The sequence below is a fragment of the Protomyctophum parallelum genome (assembly GCF_964188405.1).
Source record: "Protomyctophum parallelum genome assembly, chromosome: 8".
In the NCBI taxonomy this organism is placed as follows: domain Eukaryota; kingdom Metazoa; phylum Chordata; class Actinopteri; order Myctophiformes; family Myctophidae; genus Protomyctophum; species Protomyctophum parallelum.
In genome coordinates, this window is record NC_139703.1 from 25,966,172 (window position 1) to 25,987,443 (window position 21,272).

Genomic DNA, 21,272 nt, shown 5'->3' on the forward strand with positions numbered 1-21,272 from the left:
AAAAGGAGGGGAAAAGGGAAAAAAACTGTGTTATTGTAGCCTCGGTCCCAGGCTTACTTATCTGTGAAAAGAAAAGCCTGGTCACAACGTAAGGCAGAGAAGCTATCGGCGGACGTATCCTCCGGAATATCCGTCAGATGTATTTCCCCCGGATATGATATTTTCCCGACCAATCACGACACTTGTTTCATTCGTGGAGAATGTAAACTGATTTGCAAAGCATCAAAGTCATTTCCTTGGGAAATACTTCCGCTAAAATCCCGCAACTTCCGCTGATAGTCTTTTCAGCGTAGGTCTTGCCCAGGGTGGTGTTATAGAGGGTATGCAGTGCACGTGACATAATCATACCCATAACATAAGTTATGCGGGAACGCCCACTGAGTGGCAAAAAACTACTTCCTGGCCTTGGCAGCCCATTCATCCAAACAGAAAAGTCCTGTCTGATTGCATTAAACGATGTTGAACTCACCAACATTGCAGCTGTACGAAAAGCTTGAATAATCCTCTTTCTATCTGCAAAGTTTTTGTTTCATAAAAATCCACCATAGAAACGTTATGAGCTACTTTCTGTCAAGAAATGACCTGCATTTGATTTGATAGAGTTTGGAAGTGCTTGTTTTCAATAACACATTTTGCTGCCTCCTGCATTATGTGACATTTAGAAACAGGTGGTACGCAGGACGGTTGAGTGTTTTCCAATGAGTGCTTCCAAACTCCAACACTCCATGCTGTTCAATGTTTTTCCACTCAGTCTAGATGAGGGGGGCGTGTCCTGGTGGGAAAACCATGTGCATATACTTGAGCAATATTCCACGAGAGGGTGTGGTTTAACGTGATTATTGCCACGACAGTGATGCGGTAAGGAACGAGACGAAGTTGAGTTCCGCAAGCATCACTGAAGTGGCAATAATCACGTTAAATCACACCCTTGAGTGTAATATTGCAATTCTACAACAGTTACCCTTAAAACTAAGATATATATATTTTTTAATGACAGATATAGTCACTACGACCACAAATGTCCCAAGAAACTAGCTAGCCTAGCCACCGAGTTTGCTAGCGCTCTGGGAAAACAGAGCAGCTGAATTTTCTTTTTTGATTAGGTGGTGAATGGTGCTGGTTTGATCCACGGCTAGAAGCTGTTTCAACCAATCAAATTGCTTCCTCGAAACGACCTGTTGTATAATCTCTATTAGACACCCCGTCCTCACACTCTTTACATTCTCTCATTCACACAAACATTCACACTTGCACACACAGACGGCAGAGGAAACCAATAATGCACCAAAAAATGCGCCAGTCTGTATCACTGAAAAATAAACCGGATACCCCTCCCCACACACATGCAGGCACACGTACACGCGCACACACACACACACACACACACTCACGCGCACACACCAACACTCCTGGATCATGCAGGGGTCTCCTGCATCCTCCTGCAACCACATATGCAGGACTCGTGCATTGTCATTCCTCCTGGATTTGGCGTTTTCCAGTGCTTATAGTAAAGCAAGCCTGATAAAATACCAAACTCCCAAAACTCACTAGAACACAGGACGGGGCAGGCCCGTCTAGAGTTTGAATAGAGTTTGAGAACTCTAAGAGCACCCCTCACTTCACACGGGTGTCATTCTTTTATTTGTTTATCCAGTGTGGATACATTTGAAAACTTGTGAAATGGGATATTCTGCGTAATGAGTTATTTTACTTTGGGTACTTTAAGAGCAAACTTCAATGGGTTAATTTTTAAGTTATGTCACGGTTCAGAAGATACACCAGCGTCTACACTTTCTTCGAAAACGTAGGCTTTTCGGAGTCAGTGTAAATATTATGTTGACCTTTTACAGGGCTACTATAGAATCAATCTTCCAGCTGGTTTGACAATCTGACTGTGAAATATAAATCTCAAATAAATAGGCTAGCAAATATGGCTGAGAAGATCATGGGCATGTCCACCCCCCACCCCCCCGGCCATTTTTGAACAAGCAGTGAAAAGACACACAAGCTCGGAATATCGGACCCCCACATCCGGTAGGAGATATAGAACTCCACGTTGTGTATAATAGATTTAATTTTAAACACTCATTTGTTCCCGTCAATCAAAATGCTCAATCAGATTGCCGAATGCCAGCAACCGTAACTGACTATATGCAGCTGTGACTCTGCCTCCAAGACAAATTTATCCTTAGGGAGACAAATAAAGACAACCTTGAACCAGAACAAACTAAACTACCGGTACTGAAGAACCAACTAAACACATTGATGTCAGTCAAACAAGTCTATGAAGATATCTTAAATCTAGATACATTTTATGGATTACTTTATACTTCTATTTTTTGAGGGGAGCTAGCCACTCCTATACCCAGCTATGTGTGTCTGTGTACCACAGAATGTGATGATTTGATTGACTGAGCACGCAATGTGATGATGTATGATAACAGCACCCCTCACTTCACACGAGTGTGATTTTGTTTGTGAAATTTCATGTTGAAATATTAAAGTAGAGTACCTCAAATTACCATTACTATTTTAATACATTTTGATGAGAAATATACTTTTTTTTTTAAAGGAATATATTACATCAGGTAAAATATAGTGATGGTTTGACAAAAGTTGGATTGACCTAGGGTTAATTGTCCTTGGTGTCCTCAGAGATCCCGGCGGTGAGCAGAGCAGCACGGTACTGCGACAGCACGATCTTCACGCTCTTCACGAAGCCCTTGGACAGCGGGAAGAGGGGGAAACCGATGTCCGGGTAGTCGCTGCGCTCGGGAACGCTGCCGCATGCGCTCTTTCTCCGCGTCTCGTGGAGCTCCAGCCAGTGTTCCAGACGGCGTGCAAGCCTCCAGCCGCTCGCAGAGAAGTGCTGCTGGATCTCCTGGCCGAAGACCTCGCCGGGCGCCTGCAGAAGTCGGGTCATGGACTGGACCATCTTGATCAGGGCCATCTCGTCGTAGCAGCGGCTGTTCTCGGAGCATTCCCGCAGGCCTCGGTGGCTCTCGTAGCCCGCCTCATTGTAGTAGGGCTCGTTGACGAGGACCAGCCCTTGTATGGAGATAAGGACCTGCATGAGGTTCGACTCGTTGGTCCATCGTTCAGTGCCTTGGCCAGACCAGGTCCCCAGCAGACTGACGCAGACCTTGCCGTCGGCGTAGAGGTTGGGGTTGAGGCGTCCGCTGCACTGGGACAGGTAGTGGAAGAGCGGCGGAGCCACAGGGTAGGTGCTGGGCAGCTGGATGTCAAACAGGAACAGGCCGTCCTCGTAGGGTGTGCGGGTCGGACCTTTGATCAGGGCGGAGAATATATCCATGCGATCTTCGAAGGTTTTGACCACGATGCCCTCGGGCAGAGAGGTGGAGAACAGAGACATCTCTTTCCTCACCGTGTTGAAGAACTTCCTCGGCTCTGCTGGCTGGTTCTCTGTCCTCTTGAAAGTGTGCTCGTCGGGTGCATGCTCCAGCACGGAGACCGGCATTTCTCCGGCCTTTTGCACTTTCTTCCCCGGGTTCTCCTCGTCATCCGGGAAGTGCTTCCACTCTGATGCGGGTGTCGCTGAGGCGGTGGACGCGGGCTCGGCGGAGGACACAGGCAACAGTTCTTCCACCAACATGTTCTCCAGATTATCTGAGATCTCTGGCGCCACGCTGCACTCCTTTGCATCCTCAGAATCGATCTCGTCCTCCGCCGAGTCATTTGGCGCCATGCTGCCCTCCTTTGCATCCTCGGAATCGGTCTCGTCCTGCGCCGAGTCATCGTCCATCTCCTCCATCTCATCGATCTCCTCCTCCATGTTGTATATGTGCCATGGAAGGACGATGGTCCTGGAGGCGTCGGACCATACCACCTCCACCTTGCCGTTCTTGTCCACCCTGGACACCTCGCCCACTACTGGCGTCTGGTTCTTGTCCACGCTGGACACCTCGCCCACTACTGGCGTCTGGTTCTTGTCCACTCTGGACACCTCGCCCACTACCGGCGTCTGGTCTTCACAGCCATTGGTCTTTCCGTTCTGAAAATACTGCACTTTGACGACAATGGCATCCGTATTAAAGACGTAGACTGGGTGGGCCGCAATGTCATAGACACTCACGTCCTCCTCTTCCTCGCCGATCGCCTCCACATCGTCGCCGGAGGAGTTCGGTTTGACCCACTGGACGGTGCACGTCCTGCCCTCGTGATCCACGGACTGGATCACGCCATACACTGCTGGGTCCTGGGAGGCGTGAGGTCGCTGGTCGACGACGAGGTCCTGGGGAAACAAGTCGCCGACGCCGTGCTCGACGGGGATCAGGTCGTTGGAGCGGATCTCCTTCTCCGCCCGGCCGTCCTTCCACGTCACGTCCGCCGAAGTCTTCGTGGACACTACCTCCACCGGCACCCAATCCCCGGCCCGGAGCTGCCTTTTCTGCCGTCTGCCCACCGGGTGCTTGGGCAAGACGGGAGCGTCTTTGGGTCGTTCGCAGGCGATGCTTGTGGAATCTCCCTCGGTGGGGGGGAGCCTGCAGAGCAGCCTGTCTCCCATACACCTCTTGCTGTGGTCGTGCCAGCCCAGCCGCCTCACCTTGCTGAAGTGTTCCTGTGTCAGGGTGGAGGGAGGGGGGTCCACTCCGTCTGACCTTGTGGGGGAGAGGCTGCTGATGTCAAACCATGTCACATACAGCTCGGCCACCTCGACCTCCTCGACCACCGCCCTTAACTTGCCTGCCTTCTTTCCGAGGTTGGGTTTGACCCCGGACAGCCATCGTGCTTTGGAGAAGAGTTTTGCGCGACCTCTCAGGACCTGTCCGGGGTGGTAGTATTCCTCGACAGAGAACTGACCGTGGTCGCTGACGTGCGGGTAGACGTCTTGTAGCTCATTGCCCTCCTCCACGCTCATGGAGCATCGGACTCCGTCGGAGAGCTTGAGGATGATGCGATTGTCCAGGTCGTGTACTCTCCCCAGCCAGACGTCATCGTAGGCTATTAAGTCACCCTGCGTGAAAGGCCAGATGTTACGGAGGACCTTGCTGTTGACCGAGTACAGCACGCGGTTGGTCCCCAGGAGTTTCACGGCACACTCTGTGTTGATGTTGGTCACAATACCTCTCTGGTTGTCCTCGGAATCCATTCGTCGCACGATGTCGCAAACGCCAATCGATCGATCTTCGAGAGTCAGCTTTGTCTCCTCGACGTCTTGATCTCCTCCGTCAGGGTACCAGGTGACACGCACAAAACCCCTCTCGACACGCTGACCACGCCGGTTGTCCACCCCGCCATCGTTCGGGTGCGGAGAGTTTCCTTCTCCGTCGCCTCCTGTTGTCTCCTGTGTCTCCTCACTGTTGTCTTCTCCACTGTTGTCTTCTCCACTGTTGTCTTCTCCGCTGTCGTCTTCTCCACTGTCGTCTTCTCCACTGTCGTCTCCACTGTCGTCAGCGGAGAAGACGACAGCGGAGAGGACGACAGCGGAGAAGACGACAGCGGCGAAGACTCTGACCTCGACGACAGCGGAGAAGACGACAGCAGAGAAGATGACAGCAGAGAAGACGACAGCGATGCTGTCGTCTTCTCCGCTGTCGTCGAGGTCAGAGTCCGAGTCTGAAGAGAAATCGTCATCGCCATGGATCCTGTCCACGAGGCCGAAGTGAAGGGCCCCGCGGCGGCGCCCCGACACCAGGTCGTCGGTGAAGAGCAGCCGCTGATAAGTGCCGACTGTGGGAGGGAGCGCCGCGGGCTGAGGTTCAGATGGCGAGCCGTCTGCGAGGGAAAGGGCCGAGCTCAGTAATGCCGCCATCACATCCGTTTCCACAGATTCCGCCATATCGCTGCTGCCGCCTGGAAGACAGAGTTATTAACGAGCATTAGGCGTCAACCGAAAGTACTTATTGGCCAATCTGGAGCCACGCGGAACTCCATATTTGGGCAAGTCTGACGTCATCAACACGACATCAGTACTTGTAGACCAGTCTGATGTCATCAACTCCATATTTGGAGTTACACTAGCCCCACCAATGCATGACTTTTGAAAGTTATTCATACTAGAGCGGTGCCCGTGCCCTGTCACACACACGCACACACAGTTCATGTTCCGCCTTTGCAGTCTCTCTGTCCTACTGTAGCCTAAACCAGTAAGACGAAAACGTGCGTGCCCGCATCCGCCTCGGTGACGGCAGACTTCTGGGCGAACGCTGGCGCTTTGGCATGGGGGGGGGGGGGGGGGGGGTCAGATCAACATATGGAATGAATTCTGTACCGGTTATATATAAAGCGTGTCTTGAGTGTACAGGGTTTGATGAGGTTTAGCTGGGGTGGCTCCATATATGCAGGTCTAGGTGATGATCCAGTCTTCTCCATGTATGGTTATCCAGGGTTAGATGAGGTCAGTGTCGTGATCTTCATATGTGACCAGATTTGACTGAGGGACGGACTGCCATTGGATTTTTTTAAATCTTCGTTTTTTTCATGTGATCACATGAAAGAATGGTTTGGTTGTTCAGTTTGACCCACCGGTTTTGGAGATATGATAACAGGCTTGAAAGGTTCACTTCTGTGGTATCTAACATTACACCTAGCTACATGTTTAAGCATTTATTTCATATTTACATGTCGATTTCAGCTCTGACATTTATTTGAGACATGCTCTAGTGTGTGAAGAGTCTGTCTGTGCTATTAACTCATTTTGGATAAAAAGATAATACGGTATTCATTTCGTTTTAGCTGGGAGGCTGCCTCTCAGTCAAATCTGGTCACTATATGGAGATGGCCATATATGGTGGTGTGATATTTCAAAGGCATTTAAAATATATATTTGTATGAACAGAAATGACAGATGAGAGTTTCTTGTCACAACTCCTGTCACACATTCAAAGATCATGTAAGACCCAGGGGGAGCCAGGGATTGAGGCAAATCAAAAAACTAAAAGTCTGCCATTGTGGCTTAATTGGGCTCCTCCAGTCAACCAGGAACCTTCCGATATATAAGCGGCCACTCTACCTCCCGAGCCACTCACTGCCAGGACCACATTAGAACTTGCCAGTGCATTTAGGCCAGCTCCAAAGGGAGGGCATTCCGATTAGTCCACTCCACCTAATGATGAACTGTGTGACATTGTCATTATTGATTTGAGTTTCACTCAGTGATGGATGCTGGGTCACAGACAGTCCATCTTGGCAAAAAGGTCAACAATGTGCAGTAGTACGTCTTCTGCTGGCCAGAACCATAGTGTGCTGTTTCTCCAGGGAGTTGGCTATAGGCTGTGACACGCTTCCAGCAGAACCTAAAATGTAGTACAACACTGAAACGCCTCATTGTCGGCAGACTGCTGGGTGAGCGCTGGCACTTTGGAATGGAGGGTCACAACATGGAATGAATTCATTACTGGCCATATAAGGAGCATGTCTTGAGTACCAGGTTTGATGAGGTCAGGTCAACATATGGAATGTCAGAACAGGTCAACTACATAAAGTATGGAGATCTAAGGGTGGTAGCTGGGACATTCTCTTGAGTGTACAGGGTTTGATGAGGGCCCAGGTAGGTCCGGGCCTTATTGTTTGGGCCTGTTGAGAACTCTAGTTTTCGCCGGCTGCCGGGCGCAGTTGCACTATTTTATATTATGATCAGTACTTTATTTGGAACAGTTGCACTATTTAACTTTGGGGCAGTTAAAGAGTTTGACATTTGAATGGACAGGTATCATTTAAAAGGGAGACATCGTAGTGGAAGGATGGATGGGGAAGGATCAACATACGGAATGTCAGAACAGGTTCTGACATATATCCATACAGTATATGGAGATCTAAGGTTTTGAGGTCAGATGTAGAGTTGCTGGCCAATCAGGGACGTGTACACATAGACATCAAAGGGGGCTTCAGCCCCTGCCCTTTTAGCCGTCTGTAAAACAACTTAGTTAGGTAAAGTTAGCTTAAGTTGTGGCAAATCTGCAAAATAAATGCTTACCACTAGCTTTCGTGTCTACTATCACAGAAACATTTGTTCCAACCCAACTCCCTTGGGAAACGTTGACAGCTGCTGAAAGTTGGGGTACTATACAGCAGGGGTCCTCAACTAGAAATGATGAAGGTCCACAAATATTTTTTTGAATAAGACCGAGGTCCGGTCCCATGCGCGGCGTCCATCGGAGAGCGGGGCTCTATGCCCGTTTAGTATGGTCAAGCCAAGCTTATACAAATCAGATCCCCTTCCACCCAACCAATAATGGGGTGCAGAGTGCAGGCCCGGAGTGGAACTCCAAATCAGGCCGGGAGTTATACGCCCTGGCAGGCCACACTGTGCGCGCGCATAGCGCGCGCCAGAATTTTGGGGGCCCTTGGGGGACATTTTGGGGGCCTTTGCAGCAATTTCACATGAGAAATGTACCATCTGATGTTATATTTTTTATTTATTTTTGGGTGGTCCGCAAAGAGGTGGTCCGCGGTCCGGTCGCGGACCGCGGTCCGCCAGTTGAGTACCCCTGCTATACAGTATAACCAATATAAGGCAAAATAAATCCAAATTTCATTATACTTTAAGTAGCATGTGACATGTCAAACTAGGGGGTTTTCAAGATTCTGAATCCATTGCAAGCATTAGTTTTGCACAAAAAACCACTCCTTTGCCTAAAAATGCCCATATCCGTCATCACAAATGTGATGAGGTCAGCACATTTGGGTGGCTATGGCCGAATTTAGCCCAAGGAGTATTTTCGTGCAAGACTCATGCTTGGAATGGATTCAGCATCATGAAAACCCCCTAGTTTGACATGTCACATGCTACTTAACCCATTTTGCGCGTATGAATCTCGTATGAATCTGATCTCAGGTCAGAATGGGTTAAAGTATAATGAAATTTGGAATTCTTATATTGGTTGATAATGGTACCCCAACTTTCAGCAACTGTCACAAAGTTTCCCAAGGGAGTTGGTTTGGAACATTTTTTTCTGTGATAGTAGACACCTTTATGAACACATCTGTGCAGAAAGCTAGTGGTAAGCTTTTTTTTTGTAGAACTTAAGCTAACTTAACCTAACTAACTGCCTTCTCCAGACCACGAATGCAGCATTTACTGTGGTAAAAGAAATGCAAATGCCACTCCTTTCCATGCCATGCTGGAAGGCAACATTAAGGAGCATTGCGTTTATTTCCGAAGTCTCCTGAACTTCAACACAGCATTTTGGGTTGAACAAATTTGTTTATAAATCCAGGTCGTACACCGCATCTCCACTAGCTAAAGATTGCAGGGTTGCGCCCGAAAATAGCTGATCTACAAGCTCATGAGTCACAACGCATCGCAGCGTGACGCGTCGTGGGCTTGTAGATCTGCTATTTTTGTCCAAAAGTGCCCTCTTACGGGATTTCAGCCCCTGCCCCTCTAACACTCTCTGCATGTCCCTGTGGCCAATATTGATGACATCAGGGATCTCCATATACAGGCTTAACTGCGACAGTAGGTCGCATTTGCTATGACATCAGGGTCTCCACATCTCCATCCCTGATGATGTCACATGATGTCACGAGACCTGGGCGCCATATATGGTGCCTGACCAACAAACTGACGGTAAATGCACGATTCCATAGTTAACTGCAACCTTCGGTCGCAAAAAACTGACCAGGCACTGCACACCTATTATTTTCTAATAATGTGTCAAATCTATCAATCTGCTCACCAGGAGCAGGCCAGGTATGGGTTAAGCGTCTTGCTCAAGCACACTTCGACACAATCCCAGAGGAGCTGGGGATCAAACCAGCAGGAACCAGATACCCAAGCGGCCTCTCTTCCTCCCGAACTGCCCCAATACATCAGACACCATTTAGTCTTTACTCCTATTTAGTCTCCTGAAAAGCCAATGTCTTTTAGTCTTTGTCTTAGTGAACAAAACTAATACTGCTTCATACAAGTGTTAATTCTTGAGCCCCTCCTATGTCTATATAGTGTATACACTTATAGTTTCATTAGATATATATTCCACTGTTGGGTATAAGCTTACATCCGTATGATTCATGATGATTATTATTCTGCCCCAAATTTTCCAGAACGGCCTGTTATACTTTTGAAAAACACATTTTTTATATTACTCCTCCAGATTCTGTCCAAAAATCCCACAAATCGTTACACACTATCTCTATAGTCATGTGTTCAAGCCGGATCTGTCCGATATTTCATGTTCCAAATTGGCTCACATTGGCTTTTAAAGTTTGCAGGATTGGCCCGTTTTGAACAAAAAGCCTCAAATCATGAACGCAGCGTACAATTTACGTGAAATCTTTCACAGACTTTCCTACTACGCTGAGGAATATATTCCACCCTTCTCACATTGACTTGTTATAGCGCCACCAACAGGTGGATTTTTGCAAAACACATTTTTGGAACAAAATGCTTCAAATCATCCAAGGCATAAGAAGAAATGGCACCCTTTTCACATTGGCCTATTATAGCGCCACCAGGAGGCCACAACCTGACCTGCCCTGGTGAAAACCTGTGCCCCGAGGGGCACTTTATCTAGTTATTTTTTGTATTTGATGTATTACCATGTTTTTTGTTCTTGCTTACTGTAAATCACTCTGGATTAAGAGCGTCTGCTAAATGCCTAAATTGTATGTCCAGCTTTTAGTGTGTGTGCAAACACAAACTTTGTCCTAACACAAACATCAAATGCTAGACAATGGACAATTTTGAGTGTTTGAATGAGATTATGTATGATCTACGATGATAAGAGCACACCTCACTTCACACTTTATACATTTGAAAACTTGTGAAATGGGATATTCTGCGTAATGAGTTATTTTACTTTGGGTACTTTAAGAGCAAACTTCAATGGGTTAATTTTTAAGTTATGTCACGGTTCAGAAGATACACCAGCGTCTACACTTTCTTCGAAAACTTAGGCTTTTCGGAGTCAGTGTAAATATGTTGACCTTTTACAGGGCTACTATAGAATCAATCTTCCAGCTGGTTTGGCAATCTGACTGTGAAATATAAATCTCAAATAAATAGGCTAGCAAATATGGCTGGGAAGATCATGGGCATGTCCACCCCCCACCCCCCCGGCCATTTTTGAACAAGCAGTGAAAAGACACACAAGCTCGGAATATCGGACCCCCACATCCGGTAGGAGATATAGAACTCCACGTTGTGTATAATAGATTTAATTTTAAACACTCATTTGTTCCCGTCAATCAAAATGCTCAATCAGATTGCCGAATGCCAGCAACCGTAACTGACTATATGCAGCTGTGACTCTGCCTCCAAGACAAATTTATCCTTAGGGAGACAAATAAAGACAACCTTGAACCAGAACAAACTAAACTACCGGTACTGAAGAACCAACTAAACACATTGATGTCAGTCAAACAAGTCTATGAAGATATCTTAAATCTAGATACATTTTATGGATTACTTTATACTTCTATTTTTTGAGGGGAGCTAGCCACTCCTATACCCAGCTATGTGTGTCTGTGTACTACAGAATGTGATGATTTGATTGACTGAGCACGCAATGTGACGATGTATGATAACAGCACCCCTCACTTCACACGAGTGTGATTTTGTTTGTGAAATTTCATGTTGAAATATTAAAGTAGAGTACCTCAAATTACCATTACTATTTTAATACATTTTGATGAGAAATATACTTTTTTTTTAAAAGGAATATATTACATCAGGTAAAATATAGTGATGGTTTGACAAAAGTTGGATTGACCTAGGGTTAATTGTCCTTGGTGTCCTCAGAGATCCCGGCGGTGAGCAGAGCAGCACGGTACTGCGACAGCACGATCTTCACGCTCTTCACGAAGCCCTTGGACAGCGGGAAGAGGGGGAAACCGATGTCCGGGTAGTCGCTGCGCTCGGGAACGCCGCCGCATGCGCTCTTTCTCCGCGTCTCGTGGAGCTCCAGCCAGTGTTCCAGACGGCGTGCAAGCCTCCAGCCGCTCGCAGAGAAGTGCTGCTGGATCTCCTGGCCGAAGACCTCGCCGGGCGCCTGCAGAAGTCGGGTCATGGACTGGACCATCTTGATCAGGGCCATCTCGTCGTAGCAGCGGCTGTTCTCGGAGCATTCCCGCAGGCCTCGGTGGCTCTCGTAGCCCGCCTCATTGTAGTAGGGCTCGTTGACGAGGACCAGCCCTTGTATGGAGATAAGGACCTGCATGAGGTTCGACTCGTTGGTCCATCGTTCAGTGCCTTGGCCAGACCAGGTCCCCAGCAGACTGACGCAGACCTTGCCGTCGGCGTAGAGGTTGGGGTTGAGGCGTCCGCTGCACTGGGACAGGTAGTGGAAGAGCGGCGGAGCCACAGGGTAGGTGCTGGGCAGCTGGATGTCAAACAGGAACAGGCCGTCCTCGTAGGGTGTGCGGGTCGGACCTTTGATCAGGGCGGAGAATATATCCATGCGATCTTCGAAGGTTTTGACCACGATGCCCTCGGGCAGAGAGGTGGAGAACAGAGACATCTCTTTCCTCACCGTGTTGAAGAACTTCCTCGGCTCTGCTGGCTGGTTCTCTGTCCTCTTGAAAGTGTGCTCGTCGGGTGCATGCTCCAGCACGGAGACCGGCATTTCTCCGGCCTTTTGCACTTTCTTCCCCGGGTTCTCCTCGTCATCCGGGAAGTGCTTCCACTCTGATGCGGGCGTCGCTGAGGCGGTGGACGCGGGCTCGGCGGAGGACACAGGCAACAGTTCTTCCACCAACATGTTCTCCAGATTCTCTGAGATCTCTGGCGCCACGCTGCACTCCTTTGCATCCTCGGAATCGATCTCGTCCTCCGCCGAGTCATTTGGCGCCATGCTGCCCTCCTTTGCATCCTCGGAATCGGTCTCGTCCTGCGCCGAGTCATCGTCCATCTCCTCCATCTCATCGATCTCCTCCTCCATGTTGTATATGTGCCATGGAAGGACGATGGTCCTGGAGGCGTCGGACCATACCACCTCCACCTTGCCGTTCTTGTCCACCCTGGACACCTCGCCCACTACTGGCGTCTGGTTCTTGTCCACGCTGGACACCTCGCCCACTACTGGCGTCTGGTTCTTGTCCACGCTGGACACCTCGCCCACTACTGGCGTCTGGTTCTTGTCCACGCTGGACACCTCGCCCACTACCGGCGTCTGGTCTTCACAGCCATTGGTCTTTCCGTTCTGAAAATACTGCACTTTGACGACAATGGCATCCGTATTAAAGACGTAGACTGGGTGGGCCGCAATGTCATAGACACTCACGTCCTCCTCTTCCTCTCCGATCGCCTCCACATCGTCGCCGGAGGAGTTCGGTTTGACCCACTGGACGGTGCACGTCCTGCCCTCGTGATCCACGGACTGGATCACGCCGTACACCGCTAGGTCCTGGGAGGCGTGAGGTCGCTGGTCGACGACGAGGTCCCGGGGAAACAAGTCGCCGACGCCGTGCTCGACGGGGATCAGGTCGTTGGAGCGGATCTCCTTCTCCGCCCGGCCGTCCTTCCACGTCACGTCCGCCGAAGTCTTCGTGGACACCACCTCCACCGGCACCCAATCCCCGGCCCGGAGCTGCCTTTTTTGGCGTCTGCCCACCGGGTGCTTGGGCAAGACGGGAGCGTCTTTGGGTCGTTCGCAGGCGATGCTTGTGGAATCTCCCTCGGCGGGGGGAAGCCTGCAGAGCAGCCTATCTCCCATACACCTCTTGCTGTGGTCGTGCCAGCCCAGCCGCCTCACCTTGCTGAAGTGTTCCTGTGTCAGGGTGGAGGGAGGGGGGTCCACGCCGTCTGACCTTTGGGGGGAGAGGCTGCTGATGTCAAACCATGTCACGTACAGCTCGGCCACCTCGACCTCCTCGACCACCGCCCTTAACTTGCCTGCCTTCTTTCCGAGGTTGGGTTTGACCCCGGACAGCCATCGTGCTTTGGAGAAGAGTTTTGCGCGTCCTCTCAGGACCTGTCCGGGGTGGTAGTATTCCTCGACAGAGAACTGACCGTGGTCGCTGACGTGCGGGTAGACGTCTTGCAGCTCATCGCCCTCCTCCACGCTCATGGAGCATCGGACTCCGTGGGAGAGCTTGAGGACGATGCGATTGTCCAGGTCGTGTACTCTCCCCAGCCAGACGTCATCGTAGGCTATTAAGTCACCCTGCGTGAAAGGCCAGATGTTACGGAGGACCTTGCTGTTGACCGAGTACAGCACGCGGTTGGTCCCCAGGAGTTTCACGGCACACTCTGTATTGATGTTGGTCACAATACCTCTCTGGTTGTCCTCGGAATCCATTCGTCGCACGATGTCGCAAACGCCAATCGATCGATCTTCGAGAGTCAGCTTTGTCTCCTCGACGTCTTGATCTCCTCCGTCAGGGTACCAGGTGACACGTACAAAACCCCTCTCGACAGGCTGACCACGCCGGTTGTCCACCCCGCCATCGTTCGGGTGCAGAGAGTTTCCTTCTCCATCGCCTCCTTCTCCACTGTTGTCTTCTCCGCTGTCGTCTTCTCCGCTGTCGTCTTCGCTGTCGTCTTCTCCGCTGTCGTCAGAGTCCGAGTCTGAAGAGAAATCGTCATCGCCATGGATCCTGTCCACGAGACCGAAGTGAAGGGCCCCGCGGCGGCGCCCCGACACCAGGTCGTCGGTGAAGAGCAGCCGCTGATAAGTGCCGACTGTGGGAGGGAGCGCCGCGGGCTGAGGTTCAGATGGCGGGCCGTCTGCGAGGGAAAGGGCCGAGCTCAGTAATGCCGCCATCACATCCATTTCCACAGATTCCGCCATATCGCTGCTGCCGCCTGGAAGACAGTTTTAACAAGCATTAGGCGTCAACTGAAAGTACTTATTGGCCAATCTGGAGCCACGCGGAACTCCATATTTGGGCAAGTCTGATGTCATCAACACGACATCAGTACTTGTAGACCAGTCTGATGTCATCAACTCCATATTTGGAGTTACACTAGCCCCACCAATGCATGGCTTTTGAAAGTTATTCATACTAGAGCGGTGCCCATGGGGCCTCTACAGCAGTGCCCGGAGGCCTGCACGACTTTGCCTAAAAAAAATTTTTTTTTTCTCTGAAACCTCAATTGTCTCAAATACCGGTATGTTTTTATTTATTTTAAATGCTAATTAGACAAATGCCTTAAAACATTATAGTTGCCCTATATGAAGAAAAAATAAAAACACCATCAATATTTTATTTCTTTCATAAATACAGAATATTTCACTCAATAGGGACTGCTCCCATCGCAGGTTGATGATAATTATGTCCATGTGTGGTCCAGCCCTATGGAATGCATATGCTAATAAAGACAACTTAATAACCTAAGAATAATGAGCATCAAAGCAATATTTAAATATACTTTTTATTAGCATGTGCATTCCATACATCCCCTGGGGCTGGAGCACACATGGACATGTGACATCATCAACTTGCGACAGAAGCAGTTCCTAATTCCTCTTGAGTGAAAGATTCTCTATTTATGAAAGAAATTAAATATTGAAGGTGTTTTATTTTTAGTTATAGAGGGCAAGTATAGTGTTTTAAGGCATATTTATCTGACCAGGGATCCTTTTAAACAAAAAGATAAATCTCATTTGGGATTAAACAAGTGAAAAGTTTACAATATGACCATTAACATTATCCAAATGCATATCCATATATATATATATATATATATATATATATATATATATACACACACACACACACACACACACACACACACACTTTTCCATTTTGATTCTGTCTCGTCATATGGGCCATGTGTAAAAATAATGCCACATCTCTCTTTTCAACTATTGTGACAGCTGATGCTTTTACTGTGAAGGCAAGTTTCTGAACGTCTCATCCTCCATATTTCCGCGTGCTGAAAATAGCCGATCTACAAGCTCACAACGTGTTGCAGAGGCGACACGTTGTGAGCGTGCAGATCAGCTATTTTTTTAGCATGCGACACGTCGTACGGCGAAGCATAAGTCAGGCTTCACTTTGTTTTTAGCCGGCGACGTACACAGAACAAAAGACAGTCAGACACACATGGCTCGGTTCCTCGATGTAAAATAAGCAGTGCACACTACCCGACTTTACGATAATATGAGACAGTAGGTCAAGACACGGTATTGATTGCCCTGGTCCAGTGCGTCAGCGAATCTCTCACTGACACCCATGCACTGCTCTAGCAATTTTCCCACTCGTGCGAGGCTTTAGAATTCCCCGAAAATAAACAAAACAACGTAACTACTCACCGAAACAAAGCCTGGTCGACATTTGTAAAAGTCTATTCTCAAAGCTGGGACGGGTCTCAGGTCGCCAGCTTCTCTCTAAAATGCACTTTTAATAAAAGCAATGTACCGGACAGAGTAACTTCTTCTACGGCATTTCCGGGTTGTGAGTGACTCAACCCGGTCCACTTGGATGCATTTTATTTCATGACTAAAATAGTGCATTTTAGAGAGAAGCTGGGGAACTGACACTTCCCAGCCTTTGAGAATAGACTTTTACCAAGGTCCAGCAGGCTTTATTTCGGTGAGTATTGATAAGCGTCATGTTGTGCGTCAAGCCACTCATGCCGACGTCTCCAACAGGCCACAGGGACCGAACCCATGTCGGAAATAAAGCCTCCCTGTACCCGTAAACTAAAGTCGGTGCCTCACTGCCTAGGCAGGGCTGTGATAGACGGCAACACTACCAACCTGCTCTAGCACTAGCACCCGGAAAACAAACGGCGGCGAATGGGAAGAGTGCACAGCGCGTGTGCATCCTTTTTACAACTTTTACACCGGGGACAAGTTTTCTCCACATCTGAAACGTAGAAGCCGAACCATTTCCAGACGACAGACTTGTCTTGCCTTTTTTAGCAACTAAATCCTTGTACCTATCGCTCCCTGTCTGTGGCAGACATATGATGCAATGTTTAACGCTCCTTTCTTCAGGTTTTCTCTCTGCGCGGCAGACAGAGGCAGGACTCGAGGAGGAAGTAACTACGGTAGCCCGCGTGCGAGTGCAGGAGTGCGAGAGAGATTTACCGTAAACACCCTAGTTAAAGTGAAAAACGATTTTCGTTTTCCTTTTTTTTTACATCGTCCAAATTCAAAAATCGCGATTTCGATTCAAATTCGATTAATCATGCAGCCCAACTGGCCTACCTGGAACGATACAAGTTGGAAATGTATGCCGGTATGCCCCACCCTGCAGATATTATGTCTGTGTCCCCCCCTTTCAGAACGAGTGGCCCAGGAAATGAATCCCAATGCATTTTGCCCATATGCTTTTCTTAAAATATTTATTTAAAGACGTTTCGCAAAGAAAGAAAGAAGAAAATAAAGGCAGGAGAAAACACTATTTGTTTTGTTTTTCTTCTTATAAATTATTTGATCGGCCCAAAACATTGTGTTCATTGTCATGATTTGTCACGATCCGAGTTGGCTTTTCCGCGGCGTAACCGTCTTTAAATAAATACTTTAAGAAAAGCCTATGGGCAAAATGCATTGGGATTCATTTCCTGGGCCACTCGTCGTTCTGAAAGGGGGTGGGACTGCGACGCTCTATAGAGAGTTCTTTGTCAGGCATCCCCAAATATGGATATGCAGACAACAGAATGATGTCAGAACTCAGAACAGGCCACTGAGGCCAGCTCCATATATGTGGATACTGGTCAAGGGCCCTGTCCAGAGCCCGGGCAGAGCCCCAGAGGACTTTTTGGGGTGGTTCTGGACAACCATGGGTCAGACTCAGACCGAATCGACACCAGGCACTGCACTCCTTGTGGTGGTGTGGAACGTGTGTGTCAAATTTGAAGTCGGTGGGGCGAACGGTTCTCGAGTTACGTGAATTACAGACGTACACACAGAGAGAGTTAGTGCATTTAGAGAAGATGAGAGCACTGGCCTACTTGAAACGATGCAAGTTGGAAATGCATGCCCCACCCAAATATTATGTCTGTGTCCCTTTTATGCCCATATATGGAGTTCTTTGTCAGGCATGCCCAAATATGTCCCTTTTATGCCCATATAGTTCTTTATCAGGCATGCCCATATGGAGTCTATGCAGACATCAGAATGATGTCAGAACAGGCCAGCTCCATATATGGACACTGAGGGGCCCTGTCCAGAGCCCGGGCAGAGGCCTTTTGTTGCGGTTCTGGACAACCATGTGTCCGACCGACTCGACACCGGGCACTGCACTCCCTGTGGGGGTGTGGACTGTGGAACGCGTGTGTCAAATTTGAAGTCGTGGGGGGAACGGTTCTCGAGTTACGTGGATTACAGACGTACTCACAGAGACTTGGTGCATTTTATATTTATAAGATGGCAGCCAACTCTCGGCAGACTTTAATGTTTGTTTAGGACAGAAGTTAAACAAACATTGACGACATGAGACATCACATGGCCAATATAAATACAGTGGGCGCCCCTTACTGCACAAGTGTGATTAGAAAACAAACAGAAAACGTTTTAATGTAATTTTTTTGGACATGTAACCATTGTTGTTTACACCTTTCCTTTCAATGGATGCTCTGGCCACTCCTAAAGTCCACATCTTTCCTGTAACCTGAACCTTATAGTAAAAACTTCCCGAGAAGAACCTTTGTTTTCCTAAGACATCGAAACATAGAGAATATCTTTGTGTTGTGATACATTTCTACAACTCACTTGTTTTCCATCCTCAGACAGTATAAGGTATATAGGGATTTGCTGTATCAGGGTCCAGAGTTATACATCCACCTCGTATTGCTTGATCCCCCTCAACTCAGCATCACACAGCTTCTACGTCATCTCTTGACTGAGTGTCTTCTCAAACTGAGCCACAGCTGTCCTCCTCACTGTCCCCACATGTGAAGACTGATAGACATTGACATTGACCTACATTGACACTTTATTATAGTTTAATTTATCCGTATCGTATTGCAATATTGTTTGGGGAGCTACATTATCATACACATCTTTTTTTTTTTTTTTTAGATATTTTTTTGCGGCTTACGCCTTTATTGATTTTCTAAGGGACAGACAGTAGGCTGACAGGAAACGGGAGAGAGATGGGGGGATGACATGCGGTAAAGGCCGTGTCGGGTCCGGGAGTCGAACCTGCGGCACACCGCGACTGGATCACCAGTCCGGTGCCCAGACCGTTACGCTACGGCCTGGGCTATCATACACATCTTCACAAACTTCATATGTTGCAAAAGAGATTCTGCAGTATTTCTACATACAGTGTCTGCTCATTCTGCTCCTCCTTTCAAACAACTAAATATTTAACAATTTATTTAATCTAAATAAATACCAACTTTATTTTCCAAAGTCCTTGATGGATCTCCACTCTCCACCCTGTGTTGATGGATTTGAAGTTCTGGAGCAGGTGGAGGTGGTCTTCACTAGTGTGTGAGAGCTGTTTCAGCTCAGAGCTTCTCTTCTCTAATTAAGTGACTGACTTCCTGTTGCAGCTCTTTAATGAAACAGTCGGCCTGTTTCTCTATTTTGTTCTGCTTCTCTTCAACCACATCAATGAGCTCATGAGCCTTAATGCTTCTGTCAATACAGCTGATCAGAGCAGTGAAGACCTGCGCACTGTCCTGCTATGACTGTACTGTATCTACATTTTCCTGCTGATCTTTGTTTGTTTATCTGCACAATGCACATTTAAAAACAACACATTTGGAACAACAACAACATTGTAGGGTTGTGTAGGTGAGATGAATGTATCTTCATTTTCCTGCTGATCTTTGTTTGTTTATTTGCACAATGCACATTTAAAAACAACACATTTGGAACAACAACATTGTAGGGTTGTGTAGGTGAGATTTAGAAAACCCTGTGGGGTTTATAATGTTAATCTCACCTCATTTAACAACAAAAATACAAATAAATCATAACAATCAAACAAATTATCTGGAAACATAGATTATACAACAATGGATACACAGTAGAAATGAAAAAAATAAATAAAATACAAGTTTAACAGAAAATAAATCACACTGGACTCGTGTGAAGGGATAAGAGCATCATCATACATACAAATCATCACATTTTGTGGTACAAACACACAAAGCTCCCTCAAAATGTATATGTGTGGGTATTGGAAGACACTGAATTGTTCAATTTGATTCATCAAATCACAGTATAGCTGTTCCATATAGCTGGGCCTCACTGTACCTGATGGAAAACTGACACAGACCAGTACGGAACCTTTGGAGATGTAAATGATTAGCCTGTCTTGTATTGAAATGTTGCATATCACTGTTGAACTGAAAGAAGGCTTATGGGGCAAAGCAAATGAAACTGGTTGAAACAATACTTTGAAAATAAAGTTGGTATTTATTTAAATTCAAATTTGGTAAAATATTTTGTTGTTTGAAAAGAGCAGACACTGTATGCAGAAATCTTTTTTGCAACATATGAAGTTTGTGAAGATGTGTATGATAAGAAGTAGCTCCCCTTAATGATATTGCAATACGATACGGATAAATTAAACTATAATAAAGAGTTAGAAGACACTTGTAATGAATCAAACTACGGAATTTGCCAATAATGACAATATATTTTGATATAATTACAGACATGGCTAATGTGTTTTTTTCCAGCTTTTAGCTGTACTTTCCTTGAACTGTACCCATTCTACAAACTGTTAATAACATTATCAACAATCAAACTTACCCCAATACACAACCGCCCTCTACTGGTCATTTTGATTAAAGCAGATGAGGTATTTTCCTCCATTGTGGACGTGTTGTGGACCCCCAAATGATAGGTCTATATGTATTGGACCCCAGTAACACCAGCTGATTGCCATGGCATCAGCTAAATGGGGATTATTTTCAAAAAAACATCTAATAAGATTTTGTGCAGAAGATTATCTTTATTTAAATTTAAAAATCACTCTTGTGTGAAGTGAGGGGCACTCTTATCATCATACATCATCAGCCGGTGTCTTCACTTTTGGACCACACTTTGTCACTAACCTTGTCACAAAATCACAAAATGACACTGAGTAGGCAGCCAGCCTATTTTGTCAAACTGTGTGTGTTGTTGCATATAATGGACCAAGTGTCCCCATCCCCAACTCACAATGGTGCATCTGGTTCTTTGTTCTCTGTAGTTTAGAACAGAGGTTTTCAACTGCATGGTGGTCCGTGGAGGTGTTGCATGTGGTCCCTGACCATGCATTTAGTAATGTAGGCCTAGGAACTTGTGTGAATTTGTTTTTATCGACCACTAGTTGGGAAATGACCTGGTGTTGTATGATGACACAATGTTGTCAGTTACTAAGAAATCTGATGTCAAGAACTAGCTAGGGAGTTAGAATTTCATGGGAAAGTGTACCAGATTGACTGTTATGAGGAAATGTGCCCATATAATCATGCA

General features: G+C 47.2%; 1 protein-coding gene across 1 annotated transcript; it reads right to left on the bottom strand.

Annotated features, from left to right (window-relative positions):
- Positions 1-2,533: 2,533 nt before the first annotated feature.
- LOC310862977 (uncharacterized protein) lies at positions 2,534-16,780 on the bottom strand. Its single transcript, XM_083771099.1, has 3 exons — positions 16,608-16,780; positions 11,684-14,707; positions 2,534-5,814 (listed from the first exon to the last, which is right to left on the bottom strand). Exons 1-3 carry the CDS (start codon positions 16,714-16,716, stop codon positions 2,633-2,635), a joined length of 6,315 nt encoding a protein of 2,104 aa, XP_083627225.1. The 5' UTR covers positions 16,717-16,780; the 3' UTR covers positions 2,534-2,632.
- Between the last annotated feature and the right edge of the window lie 4,492 nt (positions 16,781-21,272).

Excerpts from the sequence above, each read along its gene's own strand:
- LOC310862977 (XM_083771099.1), bottom strand. The coding sequence starts at position 16,716 with ATGTGGAGAAAACTTGTCCCCGGTGTAAAAGTTGTAAAAAGGATGCAC. Across the intron at positions 14,708-16,607 it reads GGGTGCTAGTGCTAGAGCAG|GCGGCAGCAGCGATATGGCG; the intron begins GTTGGTAGTGTT and ends ACTGTCTTCCAG. Across the intron at positions 5,815-11,683 it reads TGAGGACACCAAGGACAATT|GCGGCAGCAGCGATATGGCG; the intron begins AACCCTAGGTCA and ends TCTGTCTTCCAG.